This window comes from Taudactylus pleione, unplaced genomic scaffold (genome assembly GCF_031769625.1).
Source record: "Taudactylus pleione unplaced genomic scaffold, aTauple2 ptg000047l, whole genome shotgun sequence".
Classification (NCBI taxonomy): Eukaryota; Metazoa; Chordata; class Amphibia; order Anura; family Myobatrachidae; genus Taudactylus; species Taudactylus pleione.
In genome coordinates, this window is record NW_028284449.1 from 4,940,659 (window position 1) to 4,958,587 (window position 17,929).

Sequence of the window (17,929 nt, forward strand, 5' to 3'; positions counted from 1 at the left end):
GCACAGCTACACCGGCAGCCTTTATACATACTGCATCATTTTAAAGTGACTTTTACACCATTTGCAACATTGAAGTATTGGGTGCTGCCATGAAAGGAGATATGTACATGTGGTTATTCGTGTGCTGACCATCATGGAGGTGTGGTGGATGTATTGGGTGCTGCCATGAAAGGAGATATGTACATGTGGTTATTCGTGTGCTGACCATCATGGAGGTGTGGTGGATGTATTGGGTGCTGCCATGAAAGGATATAAGTACATGTGGTTATTCGTGTGCTGACCATCATGGAGGTGTGGTGGATGTTTGCCTATACAAATGGAATAATACTACAATCTTATAAAAAATAAATTGCTACAATTTGTGTTACACATTGATTACATACAGCGCTGTATCCCCCATTGTGCAGTGGTCCCGCTGGGAAGCCCCTAACACAAGTGTATTACCCATCTGCAGGAGCAGCACTTTGTGATGGGAGGATAGTAAGATAGGAAATGTTTTCATGACTGAAGTGCTAATTAGCGTTTCCTATTAATGGATGATCTTATTCTGATGTACTATTAGTTCCTTGTATTCTGTAGGTATATGCGACTGTGGTGATATTTTTATTCATTTATTTTTTTAAATGTATATTTTAGCTACTGTACAACTGATATTACAATAATTGTGCGATTTTATCTACATATGGTTGAAGTATATAAACATATATTACTTGTATAATTTCATTACCGTACTTTAAGCGCTGGGTATTTCTGTAATAACACGATGGCAACTTACCTGAATTAGATTGTAAGCTCCACTGGAGCAGGGTGTAATGGGAATGAATAAAATAATAGTTGGGGAAAGCTGTCTTGTATAAGCCCCCATAATGTATAAATATGATACTTGGCTATGAAGGGGGCTTGTTACATAAGTCTTTCCCGCATATTAATATTCTAGATAAGTACAAAGTGTTTTCCTTCATTGCAGTTTCTTCCTGTTTGTTATTGTACATAATCCCAGTGTTAGAAGATGGATTCTTAATATATCTGCTGTGTGTATTTTGGCAGCGGACAGCAGACCTCTCCTCATGTAATTTTATCTGGACGTGGTCCGCTCGGAACAAGGGTCATCCCAGCTCACCAGCCAGCAACCAGGATGCCCACCCTGCCAGGAGGCCAGGAACAGGCCGAGGGCACGGAGCAGGCCCCAGTACCCCTAAGGGTGAGTGTGCACTGACTTCATTCTGTGACAGATGTGTGCAGGGGAAGAAGCCGCCATTTTATCCTAACAGCGCGCAGCCCGCTCTCTTCCTCAGGGGCCAGCAAAGAATTTTTTGTTATACTTCAGACTTTTGGCAAGTTGGAATTTCTAAATTAAACTTCAGATAAAAATCTTTTGTAGTGTTAGTGATCAGTATATAGATTTACAGCACAGATATCAGAACAGGCCCCATATAAACAGATTAGTAATGTGTATTATGTCTCCATAGTGTGACCCTGTATGCATGCAGCCAGCCATCTTCTGCGCTGGATAATGTGCTGGCAGGAGCACGCTCAGTCAGTGCGACGCCATGCGCCCGTTCCCAAACTGCGGCTCCAGATCCACCTGCAAACGGAATGAGAAATCCCAAATCATTGGTGTCCATCAATCAGCTGATAGGAGATATAGAGGACTATTAGGATATTGTTATTGTGTGTGCAATGCTGCTGCGGAACCTCTTGTTAGAGGTTCGTGAATCATTTCTCATTCCATTTGCAGCATTAATATTGACCTTTGCCTGCGGTTCTATACTTGTCCCCTGTAATAACACTAAGCATTCATCAGCCATTACTACCCAAGCTAAGGTCCTGGCAGTATGAGTCCTGGTCGCCATTCCTGGCAGTATGAGTCCTGGTCGCCATTCCTGGCAGTATGAGTCCTGGTCGCCATTCCTGGCTTTACGGGAAAGACAGCTGTTACATATAATGGCTCAGCACAATGTTATTGCTATACACTGCGGCAGGACCAAATACGGATCAGAAAGTCCAGGACAAATGATCACTATGACCTTCCGCAAGCCTGGAATACGCAGGACATCCTTCAGAGGATTCAGAAACCATTTATCAGCATTTGGCTTCATTGTTGAGCCGGGTACACAGTATGTGATGTGTTACTCATACAGCTGATCATTTAGCACATCGGCAGGTGTGTACACTGCATATATGTGTGAGCTAGGTACACAGTATGTGATGTGTTACTCATACAGCTGATCATTTAGCACATCGGCAGGTGTGTACACTGCATATATGTGTGAGCTGGGTACACAGTATGTGATGTGTTACTCACACAGCTGATCGCTTAGCACATCGGCAGGTGTGTACACTGCATATATGTGTGAGCTGGGTACACAGTATGTGATGTGTTACTCATACAGCTGGTCACTTAGCACATCGGCAGGTGTGTATACTGGATATATGTGTGAGCTGGGTACACAGTATGTGATGTGTTACTCATACAGCTGATCGCTTAGCACATCGGCAGGTGTGTACACTGCATATATGTGTGAGCTGGGTACACAGTATGTGATGTGTTACTCACACAGCTGATCGCTTAGCACATCGGCAGGTGTGTACACTGCATATATGTGTGAGCTGGGTACACAGTATGTGATGTGTTACTCATACAGCTGGTCACTTAGCACATCGGCAGGTGTGTATACTGGATATATGTGTGAGCTGGGTACACAGTATGTGATGTGTTACTCATACAGCTGATCGCTTAGCACATCGGCAGGTGTGTACACTGCATATATGTGTGAGCTGGGTACACAGTATGTGATGTGTTACTCATACAGCTGATCGCTTAGCACATCGGCAGGTGTGTACACTGCATATATGTGTGAGCTGGGTACACAGTATGTGATGTGTTACTCATACAGCTGATCACTTAGCACATCGGCAGGTGCGTATACTGGATATATGTGTGAGCTGGGTACACAGTATGTGATGTGTTACTCATACAGCTGATCACTTAGCACATCGGCAGGTGCGTATACTGGATATATGTGTGAGCTGGGTACACAGTATGTGATGTGTTACTCATACAGCTGATCGCTTAGCACATCGGCAGGTGTGTATACTGGATATATGTGTGAGCCGGGTACACAGTATGTGATGTGTTACTCATACAGCTGATCACTTAGCACATCGGCAGGTGCGTATACTGGATATATGTGTGTGAGCTGGGTACACAGTATGTGATGTGTTACTCATACAGCTGATCACTTAGCACATCGGCAGGTGTGTATACTGGATATATGTGTGAGCTGGGTACACAGTATGTGATGTGTTACTCATACAGCTGATCACTTAGCACATCGGCAGGTGTGTATACTGGATATATGTGTGAGCCGGGTACACAGTATGTGATGTGTTATTCATACAGCTGATCACTTAGCACATCGGCAGGTGTGTATACTGGATATATGTGTGAGCTGGGTACACAGTATGTGATGTGTTACTCATACAGCTGATCACTTAGCACATCGGCAGGTGTGTATACTGGATATATGTGTGAGCCGGGTACACAGTATGTGATGTGTTACTCATACAGCTGATCACTTAGCACATCGGCAGGTGTGTATACTGGATATATGTGTGAGCCGGGTACACAGTATGTGATGTGTTACTCATACAGCTGATCACTTAGCACATCGGCAGGTGTGTACACTGGATATATGTGTGAGCTGGGTACACAGTATGTGATGTGTTACTCATACAGCTGATCACTTAGCACATCGGCAGGTGTGTATACTGGATATATGTGTGAGCTGGGTACACAGTATGTGATGTGTTACTCATACAGCTGATCGCTTAGCACATCGGCAGGTGCGTACACTGGATATATGTGTGAGCTGGGTACACAGTATGTGATGTGCTACTCATACAGCTGATCACTTAGCACATAGGCAGGTGTGTATACTGGATATATGTGTGAGCTGGGTACACAGTATGTGATGTGTTAATCATACAGCTGATCACTTAGCACATCGGCAGGTGCGTATACTGGATATATGTGTGAGCTGGGTACACAGTATGTGATGTGTTACTCATACAGCTGATTACTTAGCACATCGGCAGGTGCGTATACTGGATATATGTGTGAGCTGGGTACACAGTATGTGATGTGTTACTCATACAGCTGATCACTTAGCACATAGGCTGGTGCGTATACTGGATATATGTGTGAGCTGGGTACACAGTATGTGATGTGTTACTCATACAGCTGATCACTTAGCACATCGGCAGATGTGTATACTGGATATATGTGTGAGCTGGGTACACAGTATGTGATGTGTTACTCATACAGCTGATCACTTAGCACATCGGCAGATGTGTATACTGGATATATGTGTGAGCTGGGTACACAGTATGTGATGTGTTACTCATACAGCTGATCACTTAGCACATCGGCAGGTGTGTACACTGGATATATGTGTGAGCTGGGTACACAGTATGTGATGTGTTACTCATACAGCTGATCACTTAGCACATCGGCAGGTGTGTACACTGGATATATGAGTGAGCTGGGTACACAGTATGTGATGTGTTACTCATACAGCTGATCACTTAGCACATCGGCAGGTGTGTATACTGGATATATGTGTGAGCTGGGTACACAGTATGTGATGTGTTACTCATACAGCTGGTCACTTAGCACATCGGCAGGTGCGTATACTGGATATATGTGTGAGCTGGGTACACAGTATGTGATGTGTTACTCATACAGCTGATCACATAGCAGATCGGCAGGTGCGTATACTGGATATATGTGTGAGCTGGGTACACAGTATGTGATGTGTTACTCATACAGCTGATCACTTAGCACATCGGCAGGTGTGTATACTGGATATATGTGTGAGCTGGGTACACAGTATGTGATGTGTTACTCATACAGCCGATCACTTAGCACATAGGCAGGTGTGTATACTGGATATATGTGTGAGCTGGGTACACAGTATGTGATGTGTTACTCATACAGCTGATCACTTAGCACATCGGCAGGTGCGTATACTGGATATATGTGTGAGCTGGGTACACAGTATGTGATGTGTTACTCATACAGCTGGTCACTTAGCACATCGGCAGGTGCGTATACTGGATATATGTGTGAGCTGGGTACACAGTATGTGATGTGTTACTCATACAGCTGATCACATAGCAGATCGGCAGGTGCGTATACTGGATATATGTGTGAGCTGGGTACAAAGTATGTGATGGGTTACTCATACACCTGATCACTTAGCACATCGGCAGGTGTGTATACTGGATATATGTGTGAGCTAGGTACACAGTATGTGATGTGTTACTCATACAGCTGATCGCTTAGCACATCGGCAGGTGTGTATACTGGATATATGTGTGAGCTAGGTACACAGTATGTGATGTGTTACTCATACAGCTGATCACTTAGCACATCGGCAGGTGTGTATACTGGATATATGTGTGAGCCGGGTACACAGTATGTGATGTGTTACTCATACAGCTGATCACTTAGCACATCGGCAGGTGTGTATACTGGATATATGTGTGAGCCGGGTACACAGTATGTGATGTGTTACTCATACAGCTGATCACTTAGCACATCGGCAGATGTGTATACTGGATATATGTGTGAGCTGGGTACACAGTATGTGATGTGTTACTCATACAGCTGATCACTTAGCACATCGGCAGGTGTGTACACTGGATATATGTGTGAGCTGGGTACACAGTATGTGATGTGTTACTCATACAGCTGATCACTTAGCACATCGGCAGGTGTGTACACTGGATATATGAGTGAGCTGGGTACACAGTATGTGATGTGTTACTCATACAGCTGATCACTTAGCACATCGGCAGGTGTGTATACTGGATATATGTGTGAGCTGGGTACACAGTATGTGATGTGTTACTCATACAGCCGATCACTTAGCACATAGGCAGGTGTGTATACTGGATATATGTGTGAGCTGGGTACACAGTATGTGATGTGTTACTCATACAGCTGATCACTTAGCACATCGGCAGGTGCGTATACTGGATATATGTGTGAGCTGGGTACACAGTATGTGATGTGTTACTCATACAGCTGGTCACTTAGCACATCGGCAGGTGCGTATACTGGATATATGTGTGAGCTGGGTACACAGTATGTGATGTGTTACTCATACAGCTGATCACATAGCAGATCGGCAGGTGCGTATACTGGATATATGTGTGAGCTGGGTACACAGTATGTGATGTGTTACTCATACAGCTGATCACTTAGCACATCGGCAGGTGTGTATACTGGATATATGTGTGAGCTGGGTACACAGTATGTGATGTGTTACTCATACAGCCGATCACTTAGCACATAGGCAGGTGTGTATACTGGATATATGTGTGAGCTGGGTACACAGTATGTGATGTGTTACTCATACAGCTGATCACTTAGCACATCGGCAGGTGCGTATACTGGATATATGTGTGAGCTGGGTACACAGTATGTGATGTGTTACTCATACAGCTGGTCACTTAGCACATCGGCAGGTGCGTATACTGGATATATGTGTGAGCTGGGTACACAGTATGTGATGTGTTACTCATACAGCTGATCACATAGCAGATCGGCAGGTGCGTATACTGGATATATGTGTGAGCTGGGTACAAAGTATGTGATGGGTTACTCATACACCTGATCACTTAGCACATCGGCAGGTGTGTATACTGGATATATGTGTGAGCTAGGTACACAGTATGTGATGTGTTACTCATACAGCTGATCGCTTAGCACATCGGCAGGTGTGTATACTGGATATATGTGTGAGCTAGGTACACAGTATGTGATGTGTTACTCATACAGCTGATCACTTAGCACATCGGCAGGTGTGTATACTGGATATATGTGTGAGCCGGGTACACAGTATGTGATGTGTTACTCATACAGCTGATCACTTAGCACATCGGCAGGTGTGTATACTGGATATATGTGTGAGCCGGGTACACAGTATGTGATGTGTTACTCATACAGCTGATCACTTAGCACATCGGCAGGTGTGTATACTGGATATATGTGTGAGCTAGGTACACAGTATGTGATGTGTTACTCATACAGCTGATCGCTTAGCACATCGGCAGGTGTGTATACTGGATATATGTGTAAGCCAGGTATACAGTATGTGATGTGTTACTCATACAGCTGATCACTTAGCACATCGGCAGGTGTGTATACTGGATATATGTGTGAGCTAGGTACACAGTATGTGATGTGTTACTCATACAGCTGATCGCTTAGCACATCGGCAGGTGTGTATACTGGATATATGTGTGAGCCGGGTACACAGTATGTGATGTGTTACTCATACAGCTGAACACTTAGCACATCGGCAGGTGTGTATACTGGATATATGTGTGAGCTGGGTACACAGTATGTGATGTGTTACTCAAACAGCTGATCGCTTAGCACATCGGCAGGTGTGTACACTGGATATATGTGTGAGCTGGGTACACAGTATGTGATGTGTTACTCAAACAGCTGATCGCTTAGCACATCGGCAGGTGTGTATACTGGATATATGTGTGAGCTGGGTACACATCGGCAGGTGCGTATACTGGATATATGTGTGAGCTGGGTACACAGTATGTGATGTGTTACTCATACAGCTGATCACTTAGCACATCGGCAGGTGTGTATACTGGATATATGTGTGAGCTAGGTACACAGTATGTGATGTGTTACTCATACAGCTGGTCACTTAGCACATCGGTAGGTGTGTATACTGGATATATGTGTGAGCCGGGTACACAGTATGTGATGTGTTACTCATACAGCTGATCGCTTAGCACATCGGCAGGTGTGTATACTGGATATATGTGTGAGCTAGGTACACAGTATGTGATGTGTAACTCATACAGCTGGTCACTTAGCACATCGGCAGGTGCATATACTGGATATATGTGTGAGCTAGGTACACAGTATGTGATGTGTTACTCATACAGCTGGTCACTTAGCACATCGGCAGGTGTGTATACTGGATATATGTGTGAGCTAGGTACACAGTATGTGATGTGTTACGCATACAGCTGGTCACTTAGCACATCGGCAGGTGTGTATACTGGATATATGTGTGAGCCGGGTACACAGTATGTGATGTGTTACTCATACAGCTGAACACTTAGCACATCGGCAGGTGTGTATACTGGATATATGTGTGAGCTGGGTACACAGTATGTGATGTGTTACTCAAACAGCTGATCGCTTAGCACATCGGCAGGTGTGTACACTGGATATATGTGTGAGCTGGGTACACAGTATGTGATGTGTTACTCAAACAGCTGATCGCTTAGCACATCGGCAGGTGTGTATACTGGATATATGTGTGAGCTGGGTACACATCGGCAGGTGCGTATACTGGATATATGTGTGAGCTGGGTACACAGTATGTGATGTGTTACTCATACAGCTGATCACTTAGCACATCGGCAGGTGTGTATACTGGATATATGTGTGAGCTAGGTACACAGTATGTGATGTGTTACTCATACAGCTGGTCACTTAGCACATCGGTAGGTGTGTATACTGGATATATGTGTGAGCCGGGTACACAGTATGTGATGTGTTACTCATACAGCTGATCGCTTAGCACATCGGCAGGTGTGTATACTGGATATATGTGTGAGCTAGGTACACAGTATGTGATGTGTAACTCATACAGCTGGTCACTTAGCACATCGGCAGGTGCATATACTGGATATATGTGTGAGCTAGGTACACAGTATGTGATGTGTTACTCATACAGCTGGTCACTTAGCACATCGGCAGGTGTGTATACTGGATATATGTGTGAGCTAAGTACACAGTATGTGATGTGTTACTCATACAGCTGGTCACTTAGCACATCGGCAGGTGTGTATACTGGATATATGTGTGAGCTAAGTACACAGTATGTGATGTGTTACTCATACAGCTGGTCACTTAGCACATCGGCAGGTGTGTATACTGGATATATGTGTGAGCTAGGTACACAGTATGTGATGTGTTACTCATACAGCTGATCACTTAGCACATCGGCAGGTGTGTATACTGGATATATGTGTGAGCCGGGTACACAGTATGTGATGTGTTACTCATACAGCAGATCACTTAGCACATCGGCAGTTGTGTATACTGGATATATGTGTGAGCCGGGTACACAGTATGTGATGTGTTACTCATACAGCAGATCACTTAGCACATCGGCAGGTGTGTATACTGGATATATGTGTGAGCTGGGTACACAGTATGTGATGTGTTACTCATACAGCTGATCACTTAGCACATCGGCAGGTGTGTATACTGGATATATGTGTGAGCCGGGTACACAGTATGTGATGTGTTACTCATACAGCTGATCGCTTAACACATCGGCAGGTGTGTATACTGGATATATGTGTGAGCCGGGTACACAGTATGTGATGTGTTACTCATACAGCTGATCACTTAGCACATCGGCAGGTGTGTATACTGGATATATGTGTGAGCCGGGTACACAGTATGTGATGTGTTACTCATACAGCTGATCACTTAGCACATCGGCAGGTGTGTATACTGGATATATGTGTGAGCTAGGTACACAGTATGTGATGTGTTACTCATACAGCTGATCGCTTAGCACATCGGCAGGTGTGTATACTGGATATATGTGTGAGCTGGGTATACAGTATGTGATGTGTTACTCATACAGCTGATCACTTAGCGCATCGGCAGGTGTGTATACTGGATATATGTGTGAGCTAGGTACACAGTATGTGATGTGTTACTCATACAGCTGATCACTTAGCGCATCGGCAGGTGTGTATACCGGATATATGTGTGAGCTGGGTATACAGTATGTGATGTGTTACTCATACAGCTGATCACTTAGCGCATCGGCAGGTGTGTATACTGGATATATGTGTGAGCTGGGTACACAGTATGTGATGTGTTACTCATACAGCTGATCACTTAGCACATCGGCAGGTGCGTATACTGGATATATGTGTGAGCTGGGTACACAGTATGTGATGTGTTACTCATACAGCTGGTCACTTAGCACATCGGCAGGTGCGTATACTGGATATATGTGTGAGCTGGGTACACAGTATGTGATGTGTTACTCATACAGCTGATCACTTAGCACATCGGCAGGTGTGTACACTGGATATATGTGTGAGCTAGGTACACAGTATGTGATGTGTTACTCATACAGCTGATCACTTAGCACATCGGCAGGTGTGTACACTGGATATATGTGTGAGCTGGGTACACAGTATGTGATGTGTTACTCATACAGCTGATCGCTTAGCACATCGGCAGGTGGGTATACTGGATATATGTGTGAGCTAGGTACACAGTATGTGATGTGTTACTCATACAGCTGATCGCTTAGCACATCGGCAGGTGTGTATACTGGATATATGTGTGAGCTAGGTACACAGTATGTGATGTGTTACTCATACACCTGATCACATAGCACATCGGCAGGTGTGTATACTGGATATATCTGGGAGCTGGGTACACAGTATGTGATGTGTTACTCATACAGCTGATCACTTAGCACATCGGCAGGTGTGTATACTGGATATAGGTGTGAGCCGGGTACACAGTATGTGATGTGTTACTCATACAGCTGATCACTTAGCACATAGGCAGGTGTGTATACTGGATATATGTGTGAGCTGGGTACACAGTATGTGATGTGTTACTCATACAGCTGATCACTTAGCACATCGGCAGGTGTGTATACTGGATATATGTGTGTGAGCTAGGTACACAGTATGTGATGTGTTACTCATACAGCTGATCACTTAGCACATAGGCAGGTGCGTATACTGGATATATGTGTGAGCTGGGTACACAGTATGTGATGTGTTACTCATACAGCTGATCACTTAGCACATCGGCAGGTGTGTATACTGGATATATGTGTGAGCTAGGTATACAGTATGTGATGTGTTACTCATACAGCTGATCACTTAGCACATCGGCAGGTGTGTATACTGGATATATGTGTGTGAGCTGGGTACACAGTATGTGATGTGTTACTCATACAGCTGATCGCTTATCACATCGGCAGGTGTGTACACTGGATATATGTGTGAGTGGCGGCGTTCGGTGATATTGCATCGATGCTGGCGCACCGCCAAATGGCAATATATAGCTTGCAGATATATCTGCCTGTTTTATGGGTGATCCGCCAATCAACCCGTACATTGGGCGCAGACACTGCCAACTGAGAAGGCCAGACATATCCAGCAGCCGATTGGTAAATGTGTTTAGCTTCACAAATCGGCCACTCGGTTGGTGGGTCCGCCAAGTGTGGACCCAGCATTAGGCACAGATGTATTCATGTAGTGACTGGTACAATATTACATTTGTACTGTTTTGTTTTACATTTGGGTATGCAGTCAGGAAGCCAGCGATCAAAATGCTGACTCCTATCATTATCCCTAAGCCGGGAGCCTGAAAATAAGCCAGGCGGGGGGGGGGGAGAGTTAGGTTAGGGGCTCCCGGGGGGAAATTTAGGGTTAGGCACCACGCAGGAGGTTTAGGCTAGGGGAAGGGGGGGTAAGAGTTATGCACCCCCAGGGGGAGGTTAAGGTTATGCACCCCCCGGGAGGGTTAGGTTTAGGCTGCGGGGACGGGAGGGTTAGCCACTTATGGGGGGTTAGGGTTAGGCACTAAGAGGGTTTAGGGTTAGGCACCCCTAATGGAGGGTTAGGGGGGGAGAGGGTTAGGATAGTTACTTTACTTGCGTTTGGGATCTTCACTGCTGCTGGTCTTCCGGCGTCGGGATTTGAACCAGCGGACATAGGTCCGGCGGTCATTCATATCGATCCCTGGTTTTGTGCTTAAATCCTCCCTGTGACTAGGGCTACCGACCACTGGGCTTCTGTGTTGTTGAAGACTGCCGTATGACAAGGTGCCGACATCTACCCCAGGAGACGGCACTCGGAGCCCGATCTCTTCCCCAGGGAGATTGTTCTCCGTCAGTGGCCTTCCGTCCTCAGGCCGATTCTCGGGGAGTGGGGCCCTATTCTGTGCTATACCCATGTTACAGCGATGGGAATCACATGTAAATTATCTGTGCTCTTCTCATGTTACAGTGATGGGAATCACATGTATATTATCTGTGCTCTTCTCATGTTCCAGTGATGGGAATCACATGTATATTATATGTGCTATACCCATGTTACAGCGATGGGAATCACATGTATATTATTCTGTGCTTTTCTCATGTTACAGTGATGGGAATCACATGTATATTATTCTGTGCTCTTCTCATGTTACAGTGATGGGAATCACATGTATGTTATTCTGTGCTCTTCTCATGTTACAGTGATGGGAATCACATGTATGTTATCTGTGCTCTTCTCATGTTACAGTGATGGGAATCACATGTATGTTATCTGTGCTATACCCATGTTACAGTGATGGGAATCACATGTATATTATCTGTGCTATACCCATGTTACAGTGATGGGAATCACATGTATATTATCTGTGCTATACCCATGTTACAGCGATGGGAATCACATGTACATTATCTGTGCTATACCCATGCTACAGTAATGGGAATCACATGTATATTATCTGTGCTCTTCTCATGTTACAGTGATGGGAATCACATGTATATTATCTGTGCTCTTCTCATGTTACAGTGATGGGAATCACATGTAAATTATCTGTGCTCTTCTCATGTTACAGTGATGGGAATCACATGTTTATTATCTGTGCTATACCCATGTTACAGTGATGGGAATCACATGTATGTTATTCTGTGCTATACCCATGTTACAGCGATGGGAATCACATGTATATTATCTGTGCTATACCCATGTTACAGTGATGGGAATCACATGTATGTTATCTGTGCTATACCCATGTTACAGTGATGGGAATCACATGTATGTTATCTGTGCTATACCCATGTTAGTGATGGGAATCACATGTATATTATCTGTGCTCTTCTCATGTTACAGTGATGGGAATCGCATGTATATTATCTGTGCTCTTCTCATGTTACAGTGATGGGAATCACATGTAAATTATCTGTGCTCTTCTCATGTTACAGTGATGGGAATCACATGTATATTATCTGTGCTATACCCATGTTACAGTCATGGGAATCACATTGTGCTATACCCATGCTACAGTAATGGGAATCACATGTATATTATCTGTGCTATACCCATGTTACAGTGATGGGAATCACATGTACATTATCTGTGCTCTTCTCGTGTTACAGTGATGGGAATCACATGTTTGTTATCTGTGCTATACCCATGTTACAGTGATGGGAATCACATGTATATTGTTCTGTGCTCTTCTCATGTTACAGTGATGGGAATCACATGTATATTATCTGTGCTCTTGTCATGTTACAGTGATGGGAATCACATGTATATTATCTGTGCTCTTGTCATGTTACAGTAATGGGAATCACATGTACATTATCTGTGCTATACCCATGTTACAGTCATGGGAATCACATTGTGCTATACCCATGCTACAGTAATGGGAATCACATGTATATTATCTGTGCTATACCCATGTTACAGTGATGGGAATCACATGTACATTATCTGTGCTCTTCTCGTGTTACAGTGATGGGAATCACATGTTTGTTATCTGTGCTATACCCATGTTACAGTGATGGGAATCACATGTACATTATCTGTGCTCTTCTCGTGTTACAGTGATGGGAATCACATGTTTGTTATCTGTGCTATACCCATGTTACAGTGATGGGAATCACATGTACATTATCTGTGCTCTTCTCGTGTTACAGTGATGGGAATCACATGTATATTGTTCTGTGCTCTTCTCATGTTACAGTGATGGGAATCACATGTATATTATCTGTGCTCTTGTCATGTTACAGTGATGGGAATCACATTTATATTGTTCTGTGCTCTTCTCATGTTACAGTGATGGGAATCACATGTATATTATCTGTGCTCTTGTCATGTTACAGTGATGGGAATCACATGTATATTATCTGTGCTCTTGTCATGTTACAGTAATGGGAATCACATGTATGTTATCTGTGCTCTTGTCATGTTTCAGTGATGGGAATCACATGTATATTATCTGTGCGGACAAGCAGACGGGATTTCTCTGCATATTCTACAACATCCGCTGTGTTTCCCTCCATATGACCGGAAGAGAAGAGTACAGAGAGTGAAGTCACGTATCGCTCTGTACCCTGACCTGCACTATGCACTATATGACCCCAGGGGAGATAATCACACACAACCCCGATTTTATTACAGTCACATCGGGCGTACCCGGCTATGGTGCCCCCAAGGCAGCTCTGTCTGGTGCCCCCAAGGCGGCTCTGTCTGGTGCCCCCAAGGCGGCTCTGTCTGGTGCCCCCAAGGCGGCTCTGTCTGGTGCCCCCAAGGCGGCTCTGTCTGGTGCCCCCAAGGCGGCTCTGTCTGGTGCCCCCAAGGCGGCTCTGTCTGGTGCCCCCAAGGCGGCTCTGTCTGGTGCCCCCAAGGTGGCTCTGTCTGGTGCCCCCAAGGTGGCTCTGTCCGGTGCCCCCAAGGTGGCTCTGTCTGGTGCCTCTAAGGCAGCTCTGTACAATAACCTGCACTATGCAGCATATGGCCCCAGGACAGGGAATAATATCAGAACACAAAACTCTGGGTTGAATTCAGTACCGTTTGCAAGTGCGAATACAAATTTTTTCCCAGCTGCGATCGGTACAGAATCAGGGCCTCCGATCTTATTACATCAATCGCCTCAGGAGTTCCCAGGTATTGTGCCTCTAAGGGACGCGAAGAGGGAATGGTGAGGCCATCCTGCCAACTACGTGTAGTTATGTCCCCAAGATGGTATCTCCTAAGAGGGGGAGCAATATTATATCCAGGAAAGGAACAAGACAGTCAGTACTGTGCAGCAGCCCCCACATACCGATACTGAGAATTATATCCAGGAAAGGAACAAGACAGTCAGTACTGTGCAGCAGCCTCCACATTCTGATACTGAGAATTATATCCAGGAAAGGAACAAGACAGTCAGTACTGTGCAGCAGCCTCCACATACCGATACTGAGAATTATATCCAGGAAAGGGACAAGACAGTCAGTACTGTGCAGCAGCCTCCACATTCCGATACTGAGAATTATATCCAGGAAAGGAACAAGACAGTCAGTACTGTGCAGCAGCCTCCACATACCGATACTGAGAATTATATCCAGGAAAGGAACTAGAAAGTCAGTACTGTGCAGCAGCCTCCACATACCGATACTGAGAATTATATCCAGGAAAGGAACAAGACAGTCAGTACTGTGCAGCAGCCCCCACATACCGATACTGAGAATTATATCCAGGAAAGGAACAAGACAGTCAGTACTGTGCAGCAGCCTCCACATACCGATACTGAGAATTATATCCAGGAAAGGACCAAGACAGTCAGTACTGTGCAGCAGCCCCCACATCCCGATACTGAGAATTATATCCAGGAAAGGAACAAGACAGTCAGTACTGTGCAGCAGCCTCCACATACCGATACTGAGAATTATATCCAGGAAAGGAACAAGACAGTCAGTACTGTGCAGTAGCCTCCACATACCGATACTGAGAATTATATCCAGGAAAGGAACAAGACAGTCAGTACTGTGCAGCAGCCCCCACATACCGATACTGAGAATTATATCCAGGAAAGGAACAAGACAGTCAGTACTGTGCAGCAGCCCCCACATACCGATACTGAGAACTATATCCAGGAAAGGACCAAGACAGTCAGTACTGTGCAGCAGCCTCCACATACCGATACTGAGAATTATATCCAGGAAAGGACCAAGACAGTCAGTACTGTGCAGCAGCCTCCACATACCGATACTGAGAATTATATCCAGGAAAGGAACAAGACAGTCAGTACTGTGCAGCAGCCTCCACATTCCGATACTGAGAATTATATCCAGGAAAGGAACAAGACAGTCAGTACTGTGCAGCAGCCTCCACATACCGATACTTAGAATTATATCCAGGAAAGGAACTAGAAAGTCAGTACTGTGCAGCAGCCTCCACATACCGATACTGAGAATTATATCCAGGAAAGGAACAAGACAGTCAGTACTGTGCAGCAGCCCCCACATACCGATACTGAGAATTATATCCAGGAAAGGAACAAGACAGTCAGTACTGTGCAGCAGCCCCCACATACCGATACTGAGAACTATATCCAGGAAAGGACCAAGACAGTCAGTACTGTGCAGCAGCCTCCACATACCGATACTGAGACTTATATCCAGGAAAGGAACAAGACAGTCAGTACTGTGCAGCAGCCTCCACATACCGATACTGAGAATTATATCCAGGAAAGGAACAAGACAGTCAGTACTGTGCAGCAGCCTCCACATACCGATACTGAGAATTATATCCAGGAAAGGAACAAGACAGTCAGTACTGTGCAGCAGCCTCCACATACCGATACTGAGAATTATATCCAGGAAAGGAACAAGACAGTCAGTACTGTGCAGCAGCCTCCACATACCGATACTGAGAATTATATCCAGGAAAGGAACAAGACAGTCAGTACTGTGCAGCAGCCTCCACATACCGATACTGAGAATTATATCCAGGAAAGGAACAAGACAGTCAGTACTGTGCAGCAGCCTCCACATACCGATACTGAGAATTATATCCAGGAAAGGAACAAGACAGTCAGTACTGTGCAGCAGCCTCCACATACCGATACTGAGAATTATATCCAGGAAAGGAACAAGACAGTCAGTACTGTGCAGCAGCCTCCACATACCGATACTGAGAACTATATCCAGGAAAGGAACAAGACAGTCAGTACTGTGCAGCAGCCTCCACATACTGATACTGAGAATTATATCCTGGAAAGGAACAAGACAGTCAGTACAGTGCAGCAGCCTCCACATACCGATACTGAGACTTATATCCAGGAAAAGAACAAGACAGTCAGTACTGTGCAGCAGCCTCCACATACCGATACTGAGTATTATATCCAGGAAAGGAACTAGACAGTCAGTACTGTGCAGCAGCCTCCACATACCGATACTGAGAATTATATCCAGGAAAGGAACTAGACAGTCAGTACTGTGCAGCAGCCTCCACATACCGATACTGAGAGTTATATCCAGGAAAGGACCAAGACAGTCAGTACTGTGCAGCAGCCTACACATACCGATACTGAGAATTATATCCAGGAAAGGACCAAGACAGTCAGTACTGTGCAGCAGCCTCCACATACCGATACTGAGACTTATATCCAGGAAAGGAACAAGACAGTCAGTACTGTGCAGCAGCCTCCACATACCGATACTGAGAATTATATCCAGGAAAGGAACAAGACAGTCAGTACTGTGCAGCAGCCTCCACATACCGATACTGAGAATTATATCCAGGAAAGGAGCAAGACAGTCAGTACTGTGCAGCAGCCTCCACATACCGATACTGAGAATTATATCCAGGAAAGGAACAAGACAGTCAGTACTGTGCAGCAGCCTCCACATACCGATACTGAGAATTATATCCAGGAAAGGACCAAGACAGTCAGTACAGTGCAGCAGCCTCCACATACCGATACTGAGAATTATATCCAGGAAAGGAACAAGACAGTCAGTACTGTGCAGCAGCCTCCACATACCGATACTGAGAATTATATCCAGGAAAGGAACAAGACAGTCAGTACTGTGCAGCAGCCTCCACATACCGATACTGAGAATTATATCCAGGAAAGGAACAAGACAGTCAGTACTGTGCAGCAGCCTCCACATACCGATACTGAGAATTATATCCAGGAAAGGAACAAGACAGTCAGTACTGTGCAGCAGCCTCCACATACAGATACTGAGAATTATATCCAGGAAAGGAACAAGACAGTCAGTACTGTGCAGCAGCCTCCACATACTGATACTGAGAATTATATCCAGGAAAGGAACAAGACAGT

At 44.9% G+C, this 17,929-nt stretch overlaps 1 protein-coding gene across 1 annotated transcript in view; it reads left to right on the top strand.

The window, feature by feature from the left end:
• Positions 1 to 1,135: 1,135 nt before the first annotated feature.
• Positions 1,136 to 17,929, top strand: part of LOC148537624 (inositol 1,4,5-triphosphate receptor associated 1-like) — a gene marked incomplete at its 3' end in the record, with an annotated part of 186,260 nt that continues 169,466 nt past the window's right edge. The window contains exon 1 of the mRNA XM_088460517.1: positions 1,136 to 1,201. Within this exon, the coding sequence (XP_088316643.1) occupies positions 1,136 to 1,201 (66 nt within the window). The remainder of the gene's footprint in view (positions 1,202 to 17,929) is intronic.